The 13,690-nt window shown below is 40.0% G+C and overlaps 1 protein-coding gene across 1 annotated transcript in view; it reads left to right on the plus strand.

Moving 5' to 3' along the window:
- The window catches only part of LTO1 (LTO1 maturation factor of ABCE1), a 152,113-nt gene extending 139,984 nt beyond the window's left edge, over positions 1 to 12,129 (plus strand). Inside the window, exon 5 of the mRNA XM_030451025.1 lies at positions 12,091 to 12,129. Within this exon, the coding sequence (XP_030306885.1) occupies positions 12,091 to 12,102 (12 nt within the window). The 3' untranslated portion in view covers positions 12,103 to 12,129. The remainder of the gene's footprint in view (positions 1 to 12,090) is intronic.
- The last annotated feature ends 1,561 nt before the right edge of the window (positions 12,130 to 13,690 follow it).

The raw sequence follows: 13,690 nt of genomic DNA on the forward strand, positions 1-13,690 counted from the left end.
TCTGTGCCTGAAATTTTCAAGGTAACAGTGGCCACCACTCCTTCTTTAGGGCTTTTAGGGGATATCAGCTAAAGGCCCTGATGTGTTTGTTCAGGAGACACTGCCACAGTGAAGGTCTGGCCATGGCAAAGAAGCAACAGAAGGAAAGAAAAAGGAGAAAAAGCTTTTAAAGCCTGATGAAGTTGTAAAGAATTTTCTAAGAATCCAGATACATAATTGTGAAAGATCTGGGAAGAGTAACCACCCAAAGACATTCCATCTCATGGACCTTTCACAGCCAGATAGTGATCAAGTATTCTGCAGAGAACAATCCTGCACTGGCATGAATATGCCCAGATGACCTCAGGAGCCTTTTGCTTCTTTAATTGCAAAGACTCTGTAACAATAAAAAAAGACAACAATGTTGTGCATGATAAAAGGGGCATTTGCAACTAAAAAGAGTATTTCCACATTAAGAAACTGGTTGATTATCCAACCACAGTAAATATTTAAAACTGCACCACGGTGAGAAAGTGCAAAGAAGGCAGTAATAAAAAAGAGAGGGAAAGCAAAGTGTAAGAAAGGTTTTAAAAGCAAGATTTTCATGGGGGATGAGCTTGCTAGTGTGAAAAGGAAGGAACAGAATCATCATGGCGAGTAATGAACTCTTTTGATAACTTGGTACTGAAATCCATGCACACTCATCAGAATGACAGAAAATGCTTGAAATTATTTTAATTTCCTTTTAAATCCAATGATTTTTAGCACAGTGGATCTCTGATAGGCTCTGTTTACTGAAACTGCTTAGGACATCAGGTCTGCTTTCTGGTTTAAACAGCAAGGTGTTTCCATTTCTACCAGAAAAAAAAAGTTAACAGCAATGAACAGCTCTGAATCGTGCAGGGAAAGTTGGGTATTTTCCATTAAAAAAAAAAAAAAAAAAGTTGTGTTGCATTTACAGAAAATAAAACTCTGTGAATCCAAGGGTCAGCAAAACATATGTTAAGCAGCTTGGACAACAGCTCCCAGCACTGCAGGAAATGCAGATTAATACTGTAGTCTTCTGTATTTAGCCCATTGATCTGAATTTCCACATCTAGGGAGTGTTACAGAGGAAGTTCCCATGAAGATTTTCTTCACATGGCTTCAGAAATTCTTCAGTTCCTTGCTGTTCACTGAGCAACTGTAACTGCAAAATGCTCTGTAAGCCAAGAGAGACCCTTCTGTTGCCTCCAACTCTTAACATTTAGCATCTCATTTCAGAAGCTGTAGAAATACACTTTTGACTTAAAAAAAATTCTACAGAAAGGCTTCTTTTTCTTCTTCTTTCTGAAAACTCTGCTTTTGCTCTGTGCAGGTCTATGGTCATTTCTTTGATACATGTAGACCATGTCTATGAGCTCAAGAAGTTGCTTAAAGTTAAGCATAAGGCTGTGTTTATGTTGAAGTGCTATTTTTTATATAGTGCTATTTTATCTGAAAGTGGGTTTGCAACAAGGAGGTGTCTTGCCTAAGATCATGCAGAAGGTGCAAGAAAGAAATGATACAGCAGCAGCCTCTGGGCCTGCACTCCTCTTTCTGTCATTCCCACTGAAATCCATCAGAAGGAGCTGGCAATCTGACAAAGGTCAGAAAGGTGATCATTTGTCTAGCATTTGGGGGAGAGTTTGTTTGTTTGCTTTTGTAACCATAACTGACCTCAGGAATGTCCTGGCTTGCGAATATTCTGGTTTCTGGTTTGTTTATGTCCTTGAAAATTTGGCCCAAACCTTTTTGTTTGAATGAGAAAAACCAGGTTTGCAGGGTTCTTATAGGCCAAGGTTCAGAAAAAAAGGACTCACAGACAGACAATAATGGCAAAGGTGTTGTTGGTCACTTATTAAAAAATATGGGGTATCATATGGAGCATTCCAGGAAACAATCTATGCTGCAAATAAACTCAGTACCCACTCCTGGTGGTCAGCAGATGAAGTAGAGACTGCTTGAAGATGGACTTAAAATCCACTGACACAACGATGTGGTAGCTGTTGCTTGACAGTGACAGAGGATCATCTCTGATGGTCTCACTCCATTTGAAACAGGTCATACTCAAGGAAAAAAAAACCTCAAAAGAAATGTAAGGGAGAACAACCTCCTTTAGGTCAGTCTGACATTGTTGTCCTACTTCTGAGAAAACATTCCCAGTGAGGAATGGGCTTTCCAGTCCTATGAGGGTTCACAGTCAAAATAAACAGAGAGAAGAAACTGTGGGTAATGGACAACCATGAGTACTCTTGCCTCTTCTACAGAAAGTTTTTCATTTTTAGCCAATCTTTTAGTACACAAAAAGATGCATCAAAAGATTCTTGGCATTACCTTTGCTAATGCATCCAGGATCTTTCAGAGAATACAAACACAAATTTAGAAGGCTGTTTTATTAGCTGTCTTCAAAGGTTAGCATTAGCCTTAGCCTGACGTGAAAGGTTCAAGGAGATTGTTCTCGAGACCACAAAGTGATTTATCACAGGAAGAGGGAAAATATTTTTGTTAACATCATATTTTCAAACAGTCCTTTGCTTTTATCAAGACTCCCATACTATAAAATGTAAAAAGCACCCATCATCTCAGGAGCTAGAATGACTTAAAAGCAGGTGCTGGCCTCTGCTAACAATGTAAGTGGGAATTAGACTGGGGGAGTCCGTGTGAAAGGGACAAACACTCCATCCCTTCATACTGTAGCCTGGAAGAAAAGAAGTCATTGACATTCCAGAGGAGGCTGAGTTAATCAGTAACACACCTGATTAGTATCTCACAACTTCACAACAAAGCTCCTTTCTCCTACTGCTCACATCCCTCAGACTCTGTGGTTGGATGGAGAAGTGGATCCTGTTGGCCCCAACCTCAGGGGACAACCAGTGGAAAAATGTGGACAGCAAGAAATGGGGTTCTGGGAGTGAGAATTAACATGGAAATGGATGATGATGATGCAGAAGCTTGTTGTGTCCACTTGGCTACATTTCATTATCACAGATTAAGGGTCATTGAAATCACCTTCTTTTTATGCAGATTAAATTTTGCCTTGGGGTCCTTTGCAAATTGGGAGTATGAGTTCAAATAGTTCCTTCTGTGGGTGACCCAAGTCTGGGGCATTTTCAACCACCAGAGCCTCAGCAAGTCATTCAAGTCAGAGGACTTTCTTCTTCCGAGTCAAGAAAACAGCAATTAAGGCTTCTCTCTGGCCAAGGGTCTAATTGCTATTTCCCTCCACATGCAGTTTTTCTCTACCACCCCCTGCCTCACAAGCTCTCACTGAAATCTGCATGAAAGTGTTAACAAAACTATTGAAATACGTTGTGACTTCAGATTGCTCAGCAGGACCAGCCCATAGATCTGAAAGGAATTTCCTCTTTCCTGAGGGCTCCCGGAGCTTCTATACGTCTGTGAGAAGAGGAATGAAAACTTTTCTCCCCTGCATCCCAAGTGATGATGAATGTTTTACTTGTGCTGCTTCGATGTGACAAATACATGAAGCAATTCTGAAATTCCCTCAGAGTCCCAACTTGCCTTGAAAAGTGGTGGAAATGGAACAACAATCCCAGCACTCGCTTCTTGTTTGAGGAAGGGAAGAGCTCACCAGATAGTTGTAATTCCTGCAGCCTGCTCGCAGCTCCAAAGATGAGAGACCTCCAGTTTTAGCTATTTTTGGCCAGCTCTGTAACCTTTTTGCCTTTCCCAGGTACTTCCCAGCACCTTGTAGCTATTAGGCTAGGCAAAGGGAAAAAGAGTTGAAAGGACACCAATTTAATCCTTTCCAGTGCATGTATCTGTCTCATTAAAGCATTCTCCTGGAGCAGTGTAATGATACATCAAATGGAATCCATTTCAAGGTAAAATGAGTGCTGCTGATGGCTAACACACTGCTCCCCAGGCCTGGCTTAGGCCCCAGTCCTAGTGCAGCCTAGCACTGAAGTAGATTAAATATCAACTCGGGTCACGTTCTCATGGCCCAGGCACAAGTGCCAACATTCTTCCAATTATTCAAGGCCAAAGAAAGAGCAACCTGCCTGACAGAGCTGTGACACAGCTTGATTAGATTTAGCTTAGAAGCTTGCCGAAAAGGATACTGTGGTATTTAACTCAGATGGAGAAAGGAATGGCATCTCTGTTTAAACGGAGGGGGGGGAGGAAAAAAAAAAAAGGCAAAAAAAAAAAAAAAGGCAGAATACATTTCTGTAATGAGGGGGAACATGGTTTAAATTTAAAATGATCCTTTCTCAGTAATGCAACCAGTGTGGACCACATGTGTAAAGCAGTTTAATTATAAAAGGTATAAGATTATGATTCAGATACCCTTTATTTAAATAATAGCATTTTTTAGGTTGCACAGAATCTTTCAGATCAAATAATCTGCTCTTCCTGTTGGATTAAATCACCTTTGGTAAAAAAGGGCAGAAGCTGGCAAACAGGATAGAAGAGCATGGGTAACTTCAAACAGAAGGTGCAAGAGGAATTTGGGTATTGGGAATTTCATTTTTCAACCCCAAAGATGAAATAATAAAAGTGATTTGGCTGTGACTTTAAAATCTAGGGAAAAAGGCAACACGTGTCCTGTGATTTAGCTCTGAGTTTTGCATCTAATCTGACTGCCAGCAATGCCAGGAGTGTAGAAAGTCACCCAGTGTCCTGCCCTGCTGATTTCACACTGCCCGGCAGCCAGAAGAATGCTGCTGCTCCATCTCCTGACATTCCTCAGAGGCTGCTGCCCAAGCATTAGGAACAGCTCAAAAGACTCTTTATTAGGGCAAAGTGACACATTTCTCCATTGAAAATTAACCTTGGAATTTTAAAAAAGAGGAGGAAAAACCAACATAAAAATCATGCAAGCTGGTTTGTTTTTTTTTTTTTTTTTCTAATAAAAAAAGAGGTTTGAGTGTCACCCAATCGTTACGTTTGCTCACCAGGCTCCCCTTGGGCTGTCAGAAAGAGTTGGGGAAACATATTTCACCCTGGTGATTTTGTGAGGTGTCCCTGGATTCCAGTATAAGATCACTGTGGTCATTCTTGATATTTGTGCAGGATATGACTGCTGGTAGGAGCCTGCAAATAATAGGCTCCAATAGTTTCTTCATGGACAAGAAGCAGAGTGTGAACAATTCAATGAAAATATCAAAGGACTATGATATCCTTATTATGATCCTTTATCATAATCAAGGGATTATGACAAAAATACCATAATCACTTAGACATATTCTTTGCAGAGGTACTGGCTGAGAAGGCAGTAACTAAAACTCCCAGTTTTACACATCAATATTTAGGACTCTGCCCACCTAATTTGCACCATTATCTATTTGTAGTTGGTTTATCCTGTACAGAATGGCAAGAGTTAAAGTGTATTCCTAGAAGACTGTAATTTAATGGCAATTATTTAAATACCAATATCATCACACTGGGTAAAGAAATAAAGAAGATCCAAAATGATTACACCAAGTTGTAAAACACCCAAGATTGAGCAGGAAATACAGTAGAGTGTGTGTATATATATATATATATATATTGACCTAAACCATGGTCTCTAAATTCTGACACCTACATTCCAGAATGCTCCTCAGTCAATAAAATGCTGGCATAAAAACAGTACCTGTGTAAAAAGACATTAATGAAATTTTCAGTCAAATACTTTTAAAATCATATATGGGTCTTCCTGGCCGAAAGTATGAAGTTGTTGTGTTGAATATTCTATCAGACATTGGTTTTATTTTGCAAATTTAAATTATTTAGCTGAAAGCTTTTCAAGACAAAACTCTTCAGATTTTAATTTTATATGAAAACTTCACTTGGATTTTCAGTTATACTTAATTTTAAGAAAAGGCAAATGAAAGGTCCCAATGAGAGGTCTCATTCAGTCTGAAATGCATTTCCCCCTGTTTCTTGCTTGTAAGTTGGTTTCACTCCCCTTCTCCCCAGTTCCATTCTCTCTTCCCCCACTTTTGGTCCTTCTAGAAAGTGTATTTGCACAGCTGTACTCATAAAGTATATATAGATTTAGATTTTACTAGAACTACCCTGGCACAAAGATTCTATTAATAGTAACCTTTTAATTTCAGGTTATTCTGAACAGGTATTTAACCACCAGCAAAGAGGCAGCAATTGCCCCAGATCCCTGTGTAGTAAATGTCATTGTGCTCTCTTCCTCAGTTCCTTAACAGTTTTATCTACTTTGTATGTAGTTTTTCACCCTCTAGAAAGCCTGTTCCCACAGCAGCTTCTAAAGGGGGCTGTTTGATGATTTTCACTGCATCTTTTTGTCTCCAAAGGCTCCTATGTGCTTTCAAAAAATATTCTGAATTTCTTTTGCTCATTGCTCTCTCTCTCTTTTTGCCATTATACTATTCCTCCCCCTCCTCAGGTTTTACCTGGCTCAGTTACCTTTCACCAGTCGTTTTATTTTGTTCTGAAATCTAATAAAAGTTTTTCTTTTGACATAACATGAGCGAGATGGTTTCAAAATAGATGGCCTTGGACCTGGAATCAGAGCCACTGCAAATAGTCCTTTTAAAACCAGAGCCTAGAGGGACCTTTTCTCTTTTTTTTTTTTTGTCTTGAAACGGGAAAAGAAAGTTCATTCTCAGCATTCAATATCAGTCACTCCATTTTGAGAGGGTTACTCTGACCCACATAGTTTTTAATCTCCTCTTTGCCTTTTCAGGCTTTTAAGGAGAAGCTAATTTTGGCCTTCTGACTACAGGATTTTTTTTAGGTGAGAGCCATGTGGAATGTGACACTAACTAAGCATCCACTTGGGAGAAGTAAACACCTTGCACCTCAAGTGCAGCTCTTTGCACTGCCTGCCACAGAAAGGAGATGGGCACTGGTTTGTAAAAGGGAGTTTGTTTTCCTGGTGGAGGTCCCTGTGCCCTGGGAAGCTGCCAGTGAAGGGAGCAGCCCCACTGATACAATCCATTTTCTCAACTTCATTCAAGCAGAAGAGCCCATAAGTCTTGACATTCTGCCCCTGGCAAAATAAAATCCCCTCTCTGCCCTTGCCTTGTCCCAAGGCCACTGGACTAGTTTTTAACAAAAGAAACGTTTCTAAAATGAATGGGTCAAAGAAAGAGCATCCTATTCCTTCCAACTCCTCATACTGCTAGCACGTGGCACCCTGAAGGACATAAATCCAAATAAAACTTCATGCCACACTGTGAAGTTGCTATCATTGCCAACTGCCTTAAAAATATCTTTTCATCTCCATAAGTAGTTTTATCTATTAATGAAAAAACCAAATTAATTTAAAAAAAATAATAAAAAATTAATATAAAAATGAAAGGCTGGTCCTGCAGCTCCTACAAACACACATCAGCTGTTTTGGCCAAACGGGATCATTCATCTGAAAAGGGTTTGGATAATCAAGGTCTCTATTTGCCATGGGATATCACAATACATATTTCAACTTGTCAAACAAACTAGAAAAACCACAACAAAATCTTGGGCACCCTGGGTGTAGTATCAGGTCTACAATCAATCAGATAGTGTTTGCAGTCCTGAAATACAAGTGCTGTTATTTCATGTCCACTCCTGCTCCTGGCAATGTCAGTTGTATAAACTATTATTTCAGATAGATTTATTTTTATTTACTGTTGTGGCACCTAAGCTGCTAAGCTATAGGGTGGTGTAATAACTCTGCCTGGAGAAGTAAGTTCCTCAGTGTTTTCCTGCTGCAATGATCACACAGATCACAAAGCCCATTAGAAGTTATTAAGGAGCAGGCAATTCCCAGTTGTGAGTACTATTACTTACATATGGAGGTTTTGAAGTGCCTGTGGGATTTAGAAGCCTGCAACTCACTGATTTGCAGTTAAACTTCTGTCTCTAAATTATTTTGGCATTTAGAAAATTCCCTCCTGTTAATAGATGACATGACAGGAGGGCAAAACTTGGGCAAAGATGGAGATACTGACTTTCCACTGTGTAACATTTAGCTGAGCAGCTACACAAAATAATCCAGGTGTTTAAACACTCTGAAGATGGCAAAAAAGAGGTTTGATTTCTGCTTTGAAAATCTGGAGTCACTCTTGTAAAAGATTTGGATTTGAGTACTGAGACAAACCAAAAGCTTCAGAAGCATCCAGGGCTGATAGAAGTCTTAGTAGGTCTCACCCAACACCTAAACTCTTCTGGTTTTTTCTTGGTCTCTGAAGATCTACCCCAATTGCATAGGAAAGACAAGGTACTCAAGAGAGAATTGGTTAGGACAGGTATAAACCCACATCTTATTTGTGCCCAGTGTAACTCAGACTTCAGAGAATCTATTAATAGGCTGAAGTTTTGACTTGGGTGCAATTTTAGCAGAAACCTTAATTTCTAATTTTAAATCTAAACTTTCCCAAAGATCATGATTACAGACTATTACTGGTTTGGAGCCTTTCCTAGTTCTGGTAATTTATTGAGATGCCTTGGGAAACAAGAATCAGCAAAAAGGAAGATTAGACAAGGCAACTGACACACCTACTGTTGGAATACTTGTAAAATAATAGCAGAAATGTTAGAAATCAAAACTGCCTGAGGGAGAAGCTCAGCTCATAGAAACTGTAACAGCTCCACCAGCATGAGTTGTGACTAGTTTGGGATCCAGCCTCCTAGCTCCCATTTGACCCCAAAGTGATCATTACCCTAAAGGGATGGCCACAACTCAGCATGGAGCTTTCTGTTTACCCACAGCAATGTGCACTTCAGTCCCATCTATCAGAAGCTCAAGATGAGTCCCTTTAATCTGCTATAAACTGAAACAACTTCAGGGGATAAAATCCAGAGGAAGGAAGAATTCAGAGCTATTCAAACCCGAGGGGTGGAAGCTTGCCAAGATGCATGCAGTATAGCAACAGGCTTTAGAAAGATGCTGTGGCATGGTTTGTCTCTGGGAAGGGGCAGTGGTCATTATGGCAGCTGATGACAGTCCTTTGAATTCTGACATTTGCCACAATACAGAAAAAACCAGAGTGGAATGTTTACAATAGAGAAAATGTTTAAAAGAAACCTCAGACCAAGAAGATGTCTGGTTTAATGGCTTCACTGCAGATAGGCAGGAAAATGCCTTGAAGAGTGTGTGTGCTCTGCTATTGTGTCTCTCCTGCTTACAATTACTGGGAGCTGTCCCAGTGGTCATGGGCTGGATTTTAGGATCTTAACTTTAGAAAATCTGTGCCATAAAATTCACAGGGAGATGGTTGGGTTGGACTTGAAAGTCACAGAGCTAATTTAACACTATTTGCTTCTGAGTCACACCACTCTTCCAAAATCAAAGACACTTAGGTTTTAAAATGAAGCATGTGCACGAGTGGTGTCTTGAATTAGGCTAACTAACCACTGCAAAAGTGCTTTTTCCAGCCTCACTTCTTATCTAATTAAACGCAGAATTAAAGTAATGATACAAATTAGTCTTTGAAAAAGCAAACTAAATTACGTTTAGAATGTCAGGAAGGCAGTATATAAAGAATAATGAACAAATAAGGAGCAGATCCTGAGGATCTTGCCTTTCTGATGAAAATTCATCATCAGATCTACGAAGTCAACACAATTACAGCTGCTGATAGTCACTCTCTGAGGAAAATGAAGTTGGCAGCTTGGCCTGGAACTATCCCAGTGACAGTAGTAATGTTGTATAAACAAAAGCTACACTGTCATCCCCTCATTTGTATTTTGGTAATGTCTTAACCTGTGGGAACCCTAATAGCTTCGATGCTATGGAAGAAAGTACTATGAATGAATATAACGGGATCCAAATCTCATCCAGTGCTGAGAACTCTGGGAAAAAGTGGGTTTTTTTGGACAGAATTATCTCCATCACACACCTTCCTCTTATTTTTCAACCATCTGCACCTCGTGGTACAGAGATGCATATCCAGGGAAGACTGCATCAAGGACAGAGGGCAACTGTAGCTGTCACCTGAGGCAGAGTTCTTCTCCATCAGGACCTTGTCAACATTTCTGTTGAATTTGAGGTCATGAAGTCCTGCAGGAGCAGCAAGTATGATAGAAGAAAGCTCTGCTGATCATGAAGGAAGAAGAGTATAAATCAGCTGAGGAAACTCTGCCAATCAGAAAGAGATTTGTAGTTTTCAGATGCAATATTCTTTGGCATAAATTGTGTCTAGCCACACTTCTCTTCTTTAAAAGCAACTGCTGCCTTCTCCAGAGTTGCCTGCCTTTTCTGTGGCTGGGGTAGTGTCAAAGTTCCCTTCCAGTCTTTACAATTCATTCTCTTTCCCTTTGAAATCTCTTAATAACCATTTCTCATACCTGCACTCCAACAATCTGCTGCATTCACTGCCTGGCTTTTCATATTTCAGAGCTGGTGAGCAGCAGTTGAATTCCCTGTTAGGGGTTGGTGCAGAGAAACACTGAGAGCCATAGCAATAAAATAAAAACAACAACAGAACCCAGCAAGGTGTTACAGGTGTTCAGAAACAGATACTTCAGCCTATGAATTGTGGCAAGTTTTGCAGCTGGCTGCCCAGTTTAAAGCAACCCTGCAAAAACTGTATGAAATGCAATAAACTGGTTATTCTTATTAGCTGATGTAAGAGCATAGGGATCTCTGCCAAGAGCTATGGACCTTACATGTGGGCCTTTGATAAATATCTTTGTATGTGCTTGGTATTAACAAAAGCATTACCATCTGTTTACCTTGCACTAATACACATCACATTTTTGCACAAATCTGAGCTTGTATTGCACAAGGCCAAGCCAGGCACTGTATCCATCAGAAGGGGTGACAAAGGTTTAAATCAAGCAGGCCATGTTTCAGCACGTTATTCATAAAACTAGGTCATGGGATAAATGTACTGTTGGAACACAGCTTTATACTAATTTTCCCAGTAAGATGCATCATAAATATTAACTGTCCTGAACACATATACACAGGCTCATGGCCTTGGCTCCAGGCCCTTCACATGGAAGCTGGAGAATGAGCTCTGACTTAAGGTAGTGAGAATGTGAGGAACTCTGAATTAGCAGCAGTAATAGAGTCTTTGCTGCCTCAAGCTTTTTCAGCCAAGAAACAACACAGCACTGCACATGGGAGCCTGGTCCTGCAACATCTCCCTGCTAGGAACAGCCTTTCATGAGGCTAAATGGGACTTAAGGACTGAGCTCTCTTCAAGCAAACTTTTAAAGGTCTCCAAACTTGTGCCTCTTTATCAACTTGTAGCTGCTCTGTTGAGAACATGAGCTCAGGAGCCTCCCGTCTTCCCCAAACACTCCTTGCACACACATACTCCATTGTATTGTTATCTCCCAACCCAATTTTCAGCTCACTCAGGATGTCTGGAGCAGGTATGGCTGCACACAGCACATCTCAGATGCTGCAGGAGCTTCCAGAAAGCACCGGGTAGCAATAGGGAATTATTTACAAAGAGATGAAGATTATTTGTGATCATGGGTATGCATCCTTCTTTCCCTTCTCATGGTATTTCCTGCCTGAGTGAAAGGAGGAGGAACCAGAAATCCACTGAGAATGTCTGTCTCTATGTTTTTTCAGTCTCAAGACGTATAGCCAATAAAAACAGAATTCAGAGAGCTTTTCCCTGATAATTTTCAATGTGCCTCACAAAGAGGGAGAAGAATAATGATCCTTATTTTATAGACTATAACACGACCAACAAAAGAGCCAAGAATGGGAACCCAGATAGCTTGCCCTTTCCTCTAGGCTCTGCTATTGTTTAAGGATTAGGACCCACATTCAGGATAACACCTCAGCCACATGCCTGACTTCAAGCATTTGCTTAAGTCGCAGTGATTTAAGCACATGCTTAAAATTAGGCATATTCTTAAATATGTTCCCTAACTGGGGCTTAAATAACCATCCAGTCTTCTGGGTGCATATTCAGATAAGACCAGATTTTATTTATACACTTGAAGAGAAGGAGGAACAGACTGGGTGCAGCTGTTTTGCCCTTAAGTCATCCTGGTAGAAGTTCCCATATTGCAATTGAAAACTATAAAATGTTCTTAGTTATTGCCAACAAAGTAAGCAAAGCTGATGGAATCTCACCAGAAGGAAAAAAGGTTGATGCCAAATGTCACCCAAATTTACTGAACTTTCAAAATCACCAGTGTTTCCCAATGTTCTTTTCCCAGGTTTCCCTGTGAGAATTATGAAACCTTACAGCTGAAACCAGAGGAGCAGCAAAAGAAACCCCAGCACACAGCCAGCTCCCACCTCCCAACACTTCTGTGAAGCAGAGAAACCTCTTCGCTTACTTAAACAACAATTTATTGCCATTATCCTCACAGTAACACTGTTTACCTAACTAAAGTATATTAACGAATCCTTTATGTTTACCTGCACTTCATATTGCTCCTCTTGGCTAATTTTGATCTAAACTTTTCTTGCTTATTATTGGTTTAATAGCCAGGCATTTGTACATTTACCTTGATGAAGTACTTGCTGAAGACTGATACTGAGAATGGGTGAAAGTCACAAAACTTGAGTTCTGAATATTACCAGAGTGAATACCAAAGCATCTCTAGTGCAGTAATGTGACCAGCAAGTCTGATGTAATGTGATCCTTTTACAATAATGTCTGTGATGTTTTGGCCCCATAACATGAAGCTTCTCCTTTTTTTTTCACTCTTTTCTGAGCACAGACATACATAGTGTGAAGTGAGGTATAGTGAAAGATCATATATAGGGCACCTGAGTGGGTACTGAGTCATTTCCTTTTAGTAATATGTGAGAAAAATTCTAGTTATCAAAACCTTTTTGCAGAGACTTCAGATATACCTATGCCTCTTTGTAAGCTCTTGTGTAGTGCAGCTGGAACCAAAAGAAAGGTTTATGATTTTGAAGTTGGATGTAATTCTTTGCAAAGAAGTACCAGTGGAAAAGGTTTTGTCACTAGTAAACTCCAAACAGGCCAGGGCTGCTGAGTAAGTAAGTGGGCAGGAATATATTAGCACATGGTGAGAAATGACAAAGTTTTTAGCTGTATCCACAGCTTCAGAAATTCCAATCCCTGCAGCAGAGCCATGCTGATTCCCACCAATTAAAGATCTGGCCCTTTATTTTCTTTTTGATATATTTTCCCCTAACACATCCACAATACTTTCCCAAAGGTAAAAGCAGCTTCAAAGCAGTTTTAAAGGAACATTAAAGAAAAGGAAGTTGTAACACTGACTGCCATTATTTTATCTTGGACTTTACTGCAATTAAAAAGAATATAAAATGTTGTTGCTACCCTGGACACATACTTTTACATTTTTAGCCTTGGAAAAACACAGACTCTGAGTCCTTGTGTCAGAGCAAGGGCCTCCACACATTGTCCCTGCATTATGCTTTTTGATCCTGTTAAAAAATGTTACCCTGTGCAGCTCCATGCATCAAAGGAAGGCTTGTACACACTGGGATCTGTTTCAGCCCTTAGGCAATGAGACCAAAAGACCCTTCTCATAAATTCTAATTCAAAAGTTTTTAGTTATCAAGAGGAAGTTTCCAATTGCTCTCTCACATGTGGGAAAATATGTAAGCTACTGAGAGGACCTTTTGTCTGCGACTTTAATGGGGGCAATTTGCAAGGGGGAGTGCAAAGGTTCTAATATGCAGTGTGCAGAGACAGTAAGCAGGCACATACTTGGTATTTAATGAAGTTCCATGAATCATTAGCCATACAATAACCATAGGGTTCTATAAATCACCTGCAAAGATATTTAGGGCAATAAGTTGAGTGGCACAGTGGCA

This window comes from Calypte anna, chromosome 5, assembly GCF_003957555.1.
Source record: "Calypte anna isolate BGI_N300 chromosome 5, bCalAnn1_v1.p, whole genome shotgun sequence".
Classification (NCBI taxonomy): domain Eukaryota; kingdom Metazoa; phylum Chordata; class Aves; order Apodiformes; family Trochilidae; genus Calypte; species Calypte anna.